We start from the raw sequence: 14718 nt of genomic DNA, 5'->3' as shown, positions 1-14718 counted from the left end.
AAGGCCCAAGTGTCTTCAGCTGCTTCTGCTTCATCCGCCTCTGCCTCTGGGACTCAACCTCCCGCCAAGAGGACCGGGGATGGAGAGAAGTGCAAACACAGGGACTGGAATAGGCCAAGGAAGCGGTCCCCTGACCGCTCTTCCTTTGCCGTGCCTCCAGGGAAATCTCACCGTGCTCCTAGCTTGGGGCCCCCCCCGGCTCAGTTCACCTTGCTTCTCCCTGGAGCCGGAGGTGTCTCTTGTCCGTTCCATGGTGTCTGATTCCCCTCACCGCCTGTCTAGGACTTTGTCGGTGGCCTCTTCCACCAGGTCCATCCCCAGTCTCTCTGAAGTCGAGAGGGACAGGATGATGGGGAGATTCATCCGCATTCAGATGGGAGTCTTGCCTGCCCCCTTCCTCCTCTGGGGCTGGGGGCATGTAGTCTGCCTTTATCCCGATCACTCCTTCTCTGATCCGACCCCCAGCTTCAGAGTCTGTGTCCGAGGCCCCCTCGGCATTGAGGGGTCAGCACCGATGGTACCCGGTACCTTGATGCCGACCATTGCCCTGAGTGGGTCGGCTCCGACCAGCTCTTGGAGCTGTTGCCTCAGTGCCAGATCCAATGTGGTGGTGTCTGCTCTGAGTTGAAGCATTATGGACCCGGTCACAGTCCCAGCTCCAGGGGTACATTGTCCTTCTGCTTTCAATGTGGTGAAGAGGGTCCTCTCTGTTCCATAGAGACCTTTGATGCTTTCATCCTCTGAGTCTGTCCTGGCTCCCTCTCTGTCTGGTCTGGATTCTGCCATCCTGGCCCCTCATGGACAGCCTGCCGCCTCTCCACCCCAGGGAGTTCCTCCACGGGAACAGCTTGACATTTTTGAGTCCCCCCCCCCCCCAGAGACCCCCCACAGAGGAGGTTCCTCAAACACATGTGTAAAAGGAGACACTTAAGACTCCCCACCAGAGTCTCTCACTGAGGACACTGACTTGGAGGAAGGAGAGGGTTCCCCCCAGGCGCCCCCAGAGGATATCTCCTTTGGAGACAATGTGGAGATCCTGTCACCGCTGGGGGGGGGGGGGTGTGCCCAAAAACCCAACCCTGACAAGTTGGTGTTCCTGGAGGCATTTGGCGCAGGACCCTCTACATTCTGGGTGTTCCCTCCCATGGATCCCTTGGTGGATCTCATTACATCTCGGTCATGGAAAGAGACCAACACAGTGGAGCCTATCCCCAAATAGCCCGATAAGATCCTCTGTGCCCCTTCAGATAAACCACACTGGTCTAAGGGATCCATTCAGCGGACTGGGAGTCTAGGACCATTGACTGTTTTGAGAAGCGGGTTTATGCTTCTGCAACGTTCTCTGTATGTGTGCTGAACTGCATGGCATATGTCATCCATCTCCAGCGCTACCTGGTTAAGGTTATCACTAGATCTGCCCCAGGGTCCATGTCGGTGGAATTTTTTTCATCCTAGATGGCCACCCTCACCTCCATCTCCAACTTCTCTATGCAGCTCCTATCTCACGCCACCGAAGGCACTACTAGAGTGGCCGGAGCAGGCATTGCCATCAGATGTCATGCCTGGCTTCGACTTTGTGCCTTTTCAGAGCCATTTTAGGGGTCTTTACGAATGCCCCATATGACGGTTCCACTCTTTTTGAAAAGACTGTACGTGACACTTTGGTCCAGAGCAAGAAAGATGGGAAGACCTTGTCTGCCATCGGAATACGCTTCTCAACTCCTCAGCAAACCTTTTCCAGGAATCAGAGGGGTGAAGATGAGGTTCCGGAAGTCTCGGCGTTATTCCCAGGACACTCAAGACTCCTCTTCCTCCAGACGCAGAGGGGGATTTGACAGAAGCCACCCTCGAGGCAGAGGGGGTCCAAAGAACCACAAGTCTGTGGATTCTCTCCTGGACAGGCCCACGCAGCAGCCCTGAAGTGTTGACCGGATGCCCGACTCTGGAGGCAGTCTGGGTCAACTCTCTCTACACTTAACAGCCTGGGAGTCTATAACAGACGATCGCTGGGTGTTGCACATCATATCCAGAGGATATTCAGTTCTCTTCACTCAAACACCTCTCTCCCTCAGACACCTCCCAGATGTCCCACCTGCATAAAGGGAGCATGCAGCAGTGGAAATTTCCAAGCTGCTTGAAAAACAAGTCATCCAGCCCTTCCCAAGTTAGGCATCTTTTCCAGGTTCATTTTAGTGTCAATTCTGGATCTTTCAACCCTGAACCTTTCTGTTGCCAGGATGAAATTTCGGATAGTCACACTGCAACTTATCCTGCCCTTCCTGCAGGAGAACAACTAGATGTGATTGGTAGACCTTCAAGATGCATACTGTCACATCAAAATGGACAGACTCTGCTGGTGACAAATCATTGAGAACAACTAGATGTGCTTGGTAGACCTTCAAGATGCATACTGTCACATCAAAATGGACAGACTCTGCTGGTGACAAATCATTACTAGTTCAGAGCGCTAATCTTTGGTCTCACCACAGCCCCCAGGGTGTTCACCAAAGTAATGGTGATGGCAGCAGCTCACCTGCGGCTGCAGGGCTTTCAGGTCTTTCCCTACTTGGATGATTGGCTCCTTTCTGCTTCCTCTAGGCATCGACTCTGCTAAGCTAGGGATTTCCTCATCCAGACTGTCCAACTGGGCATCACTGTAAATCTCAACAAATCCCTGTTGGAACCCGTTCAAGTTCTGGATTTCATTGGAACTCTGTTAGACACAATTCAGACCAAGGTCTTTTTGACACCAGACAGACTTCAGTCCCTCAAACATCATATCTTGTGCATCCTTAAAGCGCAGTTTCCTCCAGTGGAATTTCTTATAGGCATTGGGGTCCATGGCGGCCACAATCACCCTCATACCCACAACTCTGTTGCACATGATGCTCCAATGGGCTGTACCAGGCAGTGGTCATTTTTTGATCTACCGTTGTCCCATCCTGTGTGTCTGTCTCGAGCCTGCAGGGATTCGCTTCTCTGGTGGATTCAATCCCTGGACCTTCTTTGGGGTCGTCCAGTTATTCTTCCTTCCCTGCTGACCACGGTGACCATGGACTTCTTTTTACTCAGGTGGGGGGGGGGGCATTGCTTGGGAAGGACAGTCCAAGGCACTTAGTCTTCCCTGGAGATCCTGTTGCATATCAGCGTCCTGGAGGTGAGGGCGGTGCTATTTGCATTGCAAGCTACTTATGCCCATCTTCCCCTAGGGGCAGACAGACAACATGTCAGTATTCTGGTACATCAACAAATAGGGGGGGACCAGGTTTTATCCCCTTTGTCGCGAAGCCAGGAGATTGTGGGAGTGGGCGATCTCCACCAGCCATTTTCTGGTGGCAGCGCACATTCTGGGGAGGTTCAGCATTCTAGCGGACAGGCTCAGCAGGTCTATCCTGATGCCTTACGAGTGGTCTCTGAATCCTTCAGTAGCGAAACAGATCTTACTAAAGCAGGGTCAGCCTTGCTGCCATCTCTTCACCTCTCCTTCCAATGCGAAGTGCAGCAAGTTTTTCACCTGAATCCCCCTCCTGGCCAGTCCCCCAGAGACACTCTGGTTCATGCTTGGCCATCCGATCTTTTCTTTGCTTATCCTCCAGTTCCCCTGATTCCAAAGTTCATTCAGAAATTGCAATGGCTGGGGAGCTCTGTCATCTTCATTGTGTCCATCTGGCCTCGCCAAGTGAGGTTCCCCTTCTCTGTGGTCTCATGTCCTCCCTGGATGTTGGATCTAGTTCCAGATCTGATTTCACATCCCTCGGGGTTTCCACACCCAGATCTGGCCAGTCTGAAGCTTACCACTTGGCTGCTCCAGTCCCAATGATAGTTAGGACTCCTGGGCTATCTTCTCCAGTTAAGAAAATATTGGTAGTGGCTCATAAATCTTCCACTAGGAAGGTTTATTCTAGTAAGTGGAAATGTTTTTAGATTTGGGGATCTCAATATGACTTGGATCCTTTTACTGTCCTGGCTCCTGCTATTTTAAAGTTTCTGGCAGGTATTTTTCAACAGTGTGACAGCTTTTCTATGGGTAAAGTTCAGCTAGTGGCTATTTCTAACTTCCACATAGGGGATAATTCAGCTTCCCTGGCTTCTAAGCTCTGTAAACCCTTTTTGAAGGGTACTTTTTTTAGGCCACCAATCAAGGACCCAACGCTTCCTTGGGACCTTACATTGATCCTCCAAGCCTTTGTTTCTTCCCCCTTTGAACCGACTGCTTCGATGGCTCTGCTGTTTCTGTCTTAAAGACAGCCTTCCTGATTGCCATTACTTCAGCTAAGAGTGTCGGAACCTCAAGCCTCATCGATTAAGCCTCCTTGTATGATTTTCCATAAAGATAGGGTATCCATGCGCACTAATCCTTCCTTCTGAAAGTGGCCTTGGAATCAAACATCAGTCAGGTTATCAATCTCCCTGTTTTCTTTCCGAACTTTCAGAATAAGGGAGAGCATAAATTGCACCTGCTGGATGTTCATAGACCATTACGTTTCTACTTGCACAAAACAAAGGCCTTTCACAAGTCTGATCAACATTTTGTTTCCTACTCTAAGCCCCTTTTTAGGTAAACTTGTCTCAAGGTCACCATTGCTTGTTGGATCTCTCCGTGCATACTCCTGGCATATTTAACCAAAGGTTTATCTCCGCCAGGTCACGTTAAGGTGCATTCTGCTAGCTCTATGGCTACTTCAGCTGTTTTTTGGTCCAGAGTTTCTTTGGATGCATTTGCTCTGCGGCTACATGGGCAGCTTCACATACTTTCATTTCCCATTAGAAGTTGGATCCCCTATCCAGAAGAAGGGCAATCCTTTGGCTCTGCCATGCTCCGGAATATCCTTCCATGAGGGCCTCCCAGGTGTTTGGTAGCTGGGGACTCTGTCCCACAGGTTGAAAACCAAATGAAAACAACAACTTCAGATGAAGTTATGTACTCACCATAACGTTCCATCTGAGTTGTTGCTTTTTATTTGTCTTCAGCTGTCCCTCCCTCCTTCCCCCTGCCTTATGTGGGCACTGGTTGTCTGGCTGGAAGAGACATGGCCCTTTCTTTGGCATAACTGGCAATGTCTTATGATACTATCTGGGTGATTTTGCCAAGGGGTAAGGCATTGAGTCGGGTTGGGATGCTGTGGGGAGGCAGCAAACTCGATCTGAAGGAGGAAGGAAACTGGCATTGTGGGTAGAGGAGGAGCTTAGATCCGATGCTGGAAAAATGCAGTCGAGTCAGATCCATCCCGGATCCATGTCCCACAGGTTGAAGACAAATTAAAGCAACAACTCAGATGGAATGTTATGGTGAGTACGTAACTTCTTTATAAATACAGTTTCCAGCACAGGGCTCGACACACTATGAAGTGAGAAGTAAAAACTCTAACCTTAGTTGCTAAGCCCACCACACAATATCTTAAATTGTGCCACACATGAAAAAGGAAAAAAGAATGCTTTAACTATTGTAAAGCCATTGGTATAACCTAAAGCATTGTGTTGTAGCCCGTAGTTAATTAACATTGTAATGTCTTTATCTCATTGATTAGAGCCGTTTCTGCAATAACGTTTGAGTGCTGTTCAACTTTAAATAAACTGAAGAGTTTCTGCATCAGAACATATTTGCTTAACGATGAGTTCATAATGTCTGGAATGTCGTCTGGTATGAGATCGAGCTCTGGAACCATTTCCTCATTTCCCCCCAGGCCCAGTCAAGATGGCAGTTTGCTGATCCTAACTGGAACATTGAGAATTATAAGCAGTCCGTCTTGCTGTCCTTTGACTTGCAGGTTTTATTAAATGGCCTAGAGTGATTTCCCCTTTTTGCCCTTAGTCTGAACATGTCTTCTAAGTCATCTGTTTATCCATTGTTTTATTCTCCTGTTGCATCATATCAGCATAAGATCTGTTCTGGTTGTTCTCCCAGTCCTTCAGAAAAGTGTCTGCATCTGCCAGGGACTGGAATGAAACCTGATGAGCAGTAATGTTGCTGGATACCATAAAGGCACCCTAGACCCAAGCTATCTGCCCCATCTCAAAAACACTGCCATAGCTTTTCACTTAACACCACAGTGTAATTTGGCACTATACAAATCAGATGCCCTGTCATCTTTAGATTATTGCTGATTACCTGCTCACTTTTCAAGTTCGTATCTGTCATTGTAGTCCAGGCATTTTATAATCAAGTCCTGTGGATACGTGGGATTTAACTGGAATCTTGACATTGCTCCATTTTATTGTCTTGGGAAGCCAACACTGCTATGGAGACAACCTCCTCTGAAGTGGATTTCATCAACGTAGTTGATGTCTCTAAAGAGTGGATTAATATACACTGCCAATTACTTTACAGAAAGTTACAGCCATGTTTACAAGCTACTAGAAAAAAAGCTTGATAAATAGGATGTCAGTTCTGCGAATTACACACACCGCTACTAAAAATGTCAGCCCCTCTTGTAGACAAATCACTAGCCAGTTTATTCCATTTATCTGCTACCACAGGAGATGTCTTAGCACTTGACAAGCACTTTGTTATTCTACAATTAGCAAAGATTTCCTCCTATTTTTTCCTCGATTATTGCACACCTATTTCCAGTGTTTGCCTCTTAGAAAAACTCAAGTCCGTATGTAAAGAGAATTTTGGTTGAATAAGTAGTTTTCTGTGTTTTGTACAACACAGATTTTGTAAAAAAAAAAAAAAACTACCATCAAAGCACTTTATGGTGTCTGTCAGGTATCTTTGAAATGACCAAGGCCTTTCAGACAGGTAACCTCTCAGTTAAACTCAAGAACCTTAATATTATCCTTGACATTCCAGTGGCTAAAAATGCTAACTTGTAGTCCAAGTTTTATTTTGATGAAGCTTTGCCAGAAACTGGCACCATGGACTGAGGAGTATGCCAGAGTTATATGTTGGAACATTTTCTTTTCTTTTACAACACCCCTACCCAAGTCCTTGCACATTTATCCACTCTTGGGTACCTTACTAGTGCCTTACCACACAATCCTGGACATCTCTTTACCAGACAACCCTCTTACTTTTTGGGGAGTTGACCATATGGCAAAATTCCTAAATTTGGGGAGTGAAGACTCTGTGGGGAGTCTTGGACCAGAAGCCATCATATGACAGCTGTTATTCACATATATTGCATTGGGGAAGCAGTGTAATGATGCCGTAACTTGTGACCCATGCAGGTATCCCAGCTGAGCGAGACTATGACTACATGACAAACATTACTAAAGTAGAATGGATGTTGCGCTATGAAATAATAAAAGGAAAAAAGACATACATGTGGCGAGGGGATGATTTCAGACATATACAGCTAGTGTTTGCCCTTGAACAGCTGGGAGAGAGGTCAGGCAGCCAGCACCCCCCCCCCCCACCCTCAGGTTGAATTGTCATTGGATACTTCACCCTTTTACCTCACTGCCTCTGCCTATGGCCTGAACATGTTCCTCACCTCAGGCTGTTAGTTGCACAGTCAGATATCCTATCTTGTGTACCATTGGTCTGGCGGGGTCTCCTTTCCTTGTTAATCCCCTAAAAATTATTCTTCCTAATCAGAGTATTTTAAATGTATACATATTGCATTCTTCGTAACTTAGTTCCACATCTGTCTTACAACATGTAGCTCAACTTTAGTATGTTATGGTACTCGAGACAGATTTTCCTTGGCTGTTATGGTTTTCTCACCACAAATTGAATGAAACCCTCATCCTTAAAAGATTCCCTAGGTAATGTAATACCCTGTGCTTATTGGAGAAATACTGAAGATTACCTGCCTTTTAGGAAATGCATAGTCAGTAAGATCCTTTAATTAAGTGTGCTCCTCCTTTCTCTTCAAGCACAGCGTGATCTAGCCAAAAATGTTCCATTCCCATGTTAGAATATGTGAGTAAATGGAAATAATTTTACTGTTTTTGATATCGAGTTAGTTTGTATAAAGAGATTTTGGTTTCTTTATTTTGTAAAAGACTTCATCAGAAACAAAACATTAAAGACAAAAGCGTTTAAATAAAACTGTAAACCATTGTGTTTTTGGTAGAAAATGTTCTGACAGTCATTATTCCATGCTCCTATGCTATAGTACCTATAGACTACAAAACACAACTAGTAAAATTTGCCATTTTGCCCTACTAGGCGATACTCACATTCTTCATTATGAACTTGGCTGCACGTGTCGAGCAGAGCCTTTTCACTCTTTAGCACCCATCTGTCTAAAATCATAAAACTCCAGAAATGTGCCCCCACATATACGGTTAAGCGTTCAAGCACCCCAGCTATTACTTATAACACAAAGATGATATCATTCTAAACATCAAGTAATAGGTGAGGGAGGCTTTTCAAAAATGTACCTTTTTTTCCAAATCAGCGTCAGAACTTCTAAATTAAAGGCTCATTCTTCTCAAGAAAATGAATGTAAATATTTCTGGGACGAAGGCTGAAGTCACTCATTCCACCTTGCCAGGTTTACGTCTTTAAGTCTCTTATTCCATTTGGGTCAGATTACTGCAGTGTTTTACAGAATTTATTATGACAGATGTACAACTCTACCTTGTCTCAAATCTCTTAATCCATTTGTGTCATTTCTGTAATGTTTAACAGAAATTTATTGTGATAGGGTTGCAGCTATTATGATAACCCTACCAAATGTTTTCCTGTAAATACAGAAGAACAAATTACTACAGTCTACCTCTCAGCCTAATACAATGTTACCATAACTTTTGTTGGATTTTTCAGTTTGCAAATAGTCTAGCAAAATTAATGTAAATTGCTTGTAGTTACTTGATTTAAAGTTCCTATAAATTGCTTGTAGTTCCTGTAAGCTGCAACATTGCTCCTGATGGACGTATGTTAATTACATTGCTGTAATGGCATCTGAGTTGAAGTCTGTCTGTTACTTGTTTATATTGCTTTCAGTTTTCTTGCATGTAAATTCTGCTCCACATGTTTTGTCAAATGTATATTACTGTACAGCTTGCTATTTGGAACTCTAGTTGTAATTGGGATCATTTTGACCAGTCCACTCGACCACTTGGTAAACAGTAAAAATTTTAAGATTTTGTGAAATGTACAAAAAATGTGCCGAAATTGTATTTTTGTTGTGATTGCCTCTTGGCTGTAGTTATGAGCTGAAATTGTGTGGACATGGTGGCTAAGCACCTGTGGTCTCTGTCAACATTAGTAATTCATGTAGAGTGCTGCATTGTTCAGTGACGCTTTTTTTGGAGTTCTGTTTCCCTTGATAAGAGCTGCCATGTGTGTGTTTTTTCCCTTTATTGTTTCATAGTGCAAGAACATTACATTTCATTAGTGTTTTCAACGTAGTAACAGCCTTACTCAGCTGCCTTCTGTCTTCTCTGTCACGAAGAGAGAGCAGGGCACACAGAGTATAATGGTAGGGGAAATGGAATAACAGAGTGGGTCACATGTTATGGAAGGACAACATGGACACTTTGAGTGGAAGAACACAAGTACACTTCAGGATGTATAAATAAAGATGCAATGAATTTGGGGAGATCAAAACACATTTTTCCTAGTGGTCTGAATTTCTGCTGATAGGCAAAACTGCCACTGATACTTGTCTACTTTAGTTTATTACAGTGTGGATGCATCAGTTTCATGAAGCTGTACTGAAAAAGGTGTGGGGCAGCATCATGAATTCTCAAAACTGAGAAGCAAGGGTTGCTTGATGTGCAAGACTTGTATACTTACTGAGATACTGTTTGCAAACTTGTCCATACTTTAAGACTGAAACTTTAAATGCTGAATAAAGCATTAATACTAAGATTGCTTTAAGTCTTGTTCAGCAGCTATGAAGCCAGAAAGTTAAGATGTTTGGTCCATCATGTATTAGAGTATAGTCCTTCCTATTCTAAGCTTGTTTCTGCTCTGCCTGGTATTGATGGGTCACACCTTGTGCCTACATTACTAGATTATGTAGGATCTCATATCCATCACTTAGCCTGACGTCTGTGCTAGACAGCTACTTTGTTTGGCAGGTGAGGTCATTTGTGAACTCTGATGCTTAAAAAAATAATTTGCTTTTAAAAAAGTAAAAACAATTCCTTTAAGATGGTGTTTGCAACCATCCACCGGTGTAATATTTCATTGTAACCAATTGATATGTCTTGCTTCTTGAATGGAGCCCCGAGTACACTGGCAGTCTAAATGGTGAATACCAGTACTAAATGCATGACCCTTAAATGCATATGAATTCTTTCACTGTAGCATGTTAATTTGGATTTATTCTTTTCTAATTTATAGGGACCTATCTTGATGGAACTACAGACATATCGTTACCATGGGCACAGTATGAGTGATCCTGGAGTCAGGTGATTGACCCATTTATTATATGTACTTACAAGTTTAAGCTTTCATGTCTTACTTGAAATGATTAGCCATGTATGCCTCAAATACCTGTCTTCTGTTATGCTGAACACACAAATATTGCAATTTGAAAAACTGATTTTATGTTAAATTTGTTTTTTCATATTGGTTATGGTTATGTAGTTACCGTACAAGAGAAGAAATTCAGGAAGTAAGAAGTAAAAGTGACCCTATTACTTTGCTAAAAGACAGATTACTGAGCAGCAACCTCGCCACTGTTGATGAACTTAAGGTATGTATTGCAGAATGTGACCTCTTGGTAGATTTTAAGCCACCTCGAATAAGTTATTTTGCTACTCATCAGGATAAGATGTGGCATTCCTTCAGTAGGACATGCAGTGATCAGCTACACTACCTCCCCAAGGGTATACTGTTGTGTATCCACCTCTTTATGTGAAAGAATGTTTGTCATAATTATCACTCCTTGCAGTAGCCTTAGATGTATGGATTATATAATGTCAATGATATAACAGCTGGCCAGTTTCTAAAGCTTTAGGGCACTTTCCACATGCCCAAACTGTCTGAGCTGACTAAAAAGACAGGTTTGGGTGCCAAGTCCTTCAGAGCTTTTCTACCACCAAAAAGTACACTCCTTGGACAGATGGCTTGTGCTTACTTTGCTAGGCAGATAAGTTCTCTTTGGGGGAAAAAAACCTTACTTTTAAAAAAAAAAGTTTAATAGCTTTTCTGAACAGGAAAGTGTTATTTTAAAGCTAGGAGTCTGTCTTGAGACTGTGTTGTACTTTTAGATGAGAGCGCTCTTTTTTTCCTGTCAATTTAAAAGTTTGAAATATTTTAAAAACATTTTTTTCTGTGGTGAAATTTTTACTTTATGAAACAAAAAATAAGTACACACTGCTGAAGGGTAGTCTTGCCAAAAAAGAACCAAAGTAGAAAACCGTGAAGACGTACCACCATAGACACGATAAAATCTGTGATTTAATAAAACTCTTAAAAAAACAGAACGTAAGATAAGCGCTTACAGTAAAACTTTCTCCAGATCCTTTATTCACTCCCATCAAGGCAAAACTTTTAAACAGTGTTCAACCAATCATGCTGTTCAGTGGTGGTTCCTCTTCCATGGCTAATGGAGACAGGTCCCTCTGGTGGTAGTCCTCCAAAGTTACAAGTAGACAGATAACTTCTACGTATTCCCTCTTCCTGTTTCTACTTTTTAAGTTTATACTCCGTTCTTTCAGAATGGGTTTTAGAGGTACCATTCCATTAAGGCCTGGTGGTTTATCTGCTATCCATTCCATAATCCACTTGATCTCTTCCACCTCTGTTCTGTTTCTCATGTCCCCTCCCCTTGAGCTTTCATTCAGCTTCATTAGAGCCATAAATTTGAAACTGGTTTTCTTCCGCCCTAATATGCTGATACAGGGCATTTGTAGCTACTTGATTTCTTGTATCTGATAGATGGTGTAAAATCTGTTCCTTAAAAGCCCTATTTGTTTTACCTATAGGAAGAGCATGCCTCTCAGATGGCTAAATATACAATGTTTTCTGCTGGTACATGTGGCATAACCTTGAAAGGAATAACTCTTCTTGATAACCGGATGATCAAATATATTGTATGTCCATATAAAAGGGCAGGCTTTGCAAAAAACACATTTCCAGGTACCTTTACGTTGGCTCCATGTACTATATCTGCTAATAGTAAGGCCATCATATTGACACAATAAGTGTTTCAGATTCTTGTTCCGAAATACAAAGCTAGGTTTATCCCTCACTATTTCTCATCTGAAGTTGACAGGCCAAAACTTCCTAATAGTATTACAAATTAATCCATTATCCATGCTGTAAGTCAGTGTACACCTCCAAATTAGCTGAAGGCCTATTTTGTGGTTGTCTGGTCTCTTCATGCCTCTTATTAGAATATAGGGGATACCCCTTCTGAGTTCTGAGTTGCATGGCTTCTTCTCTACTCATTCTGGTATCTTCTTCCATGTATCCTCTTCTCTTAAGAGTGTTCACACATTTTTTTTTATTTTTAAGAAAATGTCTTCCCTATGACATAGTTTGGAAATGTGTGACCTGATTTCCCACTAAATTCTGAAAAATGTGCCTTGGGTGCATGCTGGTCTGGTGTAGCAAATGGTTTTGCAATGTGGGTTTCCTGAAAATCATGGTTTCTATCCCTTTATCTGGGGTCAGGCAAAGTTTCACATCAAGGAACTCTATCTCCCTTTCGGAGAATTTTAAGTCAAATCTCAAAAAAACTGGTTGTGTGACAGAGAAACGTGACAAATTCCCGTAGACTAGTGGCATCTCCTTTCCATAGGAGAAAGACATCGTCCACAAATCTCATGTAGAAAATTATCTGATCTTCCCACAAGTTTTGTACGTCTAGATCCCATTCTTTCTCCCATTGTGCCAAGACTATATTCGAATAGCTGTTGGCACATAGGGTGCCCATGACGACCCCACCCCCCATTTTTGCCAATAGTGAGTGTCGCCATATAGGAAGATGTTGTTCTCCAATACGAGTTCCAACAGAGTGCAATGGAAATTAACATCCAAAGCTTCATTGCCAGCAAATCTCCTGACTGCTTCAATTCCATTATTATTGACTGTAAAAAGACTTTGCACATCCAGTGTGACTAATAGTAATCCTTCCTGGGTTCTCATTTCCATTTTCTCAAACAAGAGACCTAAGAAGTGTATCATGTCCTTCATAACCATAGTGGCCTTTGATAGAACCTTCTTTAAGTCAGCTTCCAAGAACACTCATAGCGGCTCAGTCAGCCAGTCCCTTCCCAAAACAATGGGCTGCATAGGTGGATCCTCCAAGTTCTTTTTTTTTTGACAATCCACTAATGGTTGGTGTTACAGGATGGGCTATATTGAAATAGCCTTAAAGCTGCTTCGTAATACTCCTAGTCATAAGGAAATCATATAATGTGTCACACTCACCATTGATCAGTTTCATCAGATCTAACTTGTTCAATTTTTGATAGGTCCCTCTATCACTCAAGTCTTTCATCTTGGCGCTGTAGAACTCAGAATCCATTACCACTACCACACCTCCCTTGTCTGCTGGTTAAATGACATGTATTTTCTCCCCATCAATTCCTTGAGTACTTGGTATTCACTTTGGATCATGTTATGGAATAGATTACTCTTAGATTGTGACCTATGTCTTGCCACCTCTTCACAAAGGTGAATAAATATATCCACCATAGGATGGTACAGTGGCACAAAAGTGCTTGTTTTTTTTATGAAGATTAACTTGTTCCTTATTGCCAAATGTGTTTGAGGGTGATATTCCTCCCAAAATATTTCATGTCTAACGGAGGGATAAAGGAAAGCCCTCTCTCCAAGACTGAAATCTGAATCTCTGTTAGAGCACTCTTAGATATGTTGAAGACCAGGAAATCGGTTCAATTTTCTTTAATTATAGCACTTTGCGTTTTTTCCTTTCCCTGCTCTCTGATCTCGGTGCTGTGTAATAAAAAAGGGAGATTTTGTAAAATAGGCAAGTGCTTGGACCCCTGCTTTGGTTCTAGTGGGTACAGAAGTAGTTTCTGTATGAAAGATGTCTTCTTTAGATGTGGATGCTTCAGTTCCCTATTAGAATCAGGAGTTCCTCTATGGGCCATTGGTGTAATTGCATCCATGGCACTAGTACTGTCCTTTGTCACCTAAGTTATGTGTTTCAAAATGTCCAGTCTCCGGCATTGTTACCCATGTATTCTTAACTGCTCTGTTCAGCTTAACTTTATTAGCTTTTTTTTATTAGTATCTAATGCAGTTTCCCTTCCATTAGTCTTCCGTTGTTTTGGCCAATTAAAGAGATTGCCGTTCTTGTAATCCCCAATGTCTCTAGATAGCTTGTGGCTTTTAAAACTTTTTAATTTATCATAGGCATCTAGTCTGCTTTGTAAATTCTCTAGTTTAGAAAAGCAAGACTCGGATTCATACGTTCAAGTTCTTCCTGTTTCAACTTAATTAGCTGTGCTACTTCATCTTCCTGGGGTTTGAAGAACTCTATTAAAAGCTTCATGTACTTGAAGCTCATTTCTATATTTATTGCCTGCCACTTAGCCAAAAGTGAAGGAAAAGTGTTACCATAGCTCAGTATGCATCTGATGCGTAGGCCCGGAGGTATTACTTGATGGTGTAGGCAAGCTTCCATATGGAAGCGTTGCCACTGAAAGTGTGTTTAGTCTGTATGCTGCATTCTCAACTTCCTGGTAAATAGTATCAAAGTCTTCATTTGTAGGCATATTTAAAGGTTGGAAACTGCTTGTAGTATTTAAGTCAATTCCCAAAAGTGGATTTGTTAAACCTGTTACAAGGTTTGTTACTGTTTTTAAAGCCATTAGTCTCAAAAGGAACACTTGCTTGTT

At 42.7% G+C, this 14718-nt stretch overlaps 1 protein-coding gene across 1 annotated transcript in view; it reads left to right on the top strand.

Moving 5' to 3' along the window:
- The window catches only part of LOC122802590 (pyruvate dehydrogenase E1 component subunit alpha, mitochondrial-like), a 141201-nt gene that overhangs the window by 75481 nt on the left and 51002 nt on the right, over positions 1–14718 (top strand). Inside the window, exons 9-10 of the mRNA XM_044072273.1 lie at positions 10244–10311; positions 10490–10598. Of these exons, the coding sequence (XP_043928208.1) occupies positions 10244–10311; positions 10490–10598 (177 nt within the window). The remainder of the gene's footprint in view (positions 1–10243; positions 10312–10489; positions 10599–14718) is intronic.

The sequence above is a fragment of the Protopterus annectens genome, chromosome 5.part0 (genome assembly GCF_019279795.1).
Source record: "Protopterus annectens isolate FY-2018-M chromosome 5.part0, PAN1.0, whole genome shotgun sequence".
NCBI lineage: Eukaryota > Metazoa > Chordata > Ceratodontiformes > Protopteridae > Protopterus > Protopterus annectens.
This window is presented reverse-complemented; position numbering and strand designations above follow the sequence as displayed.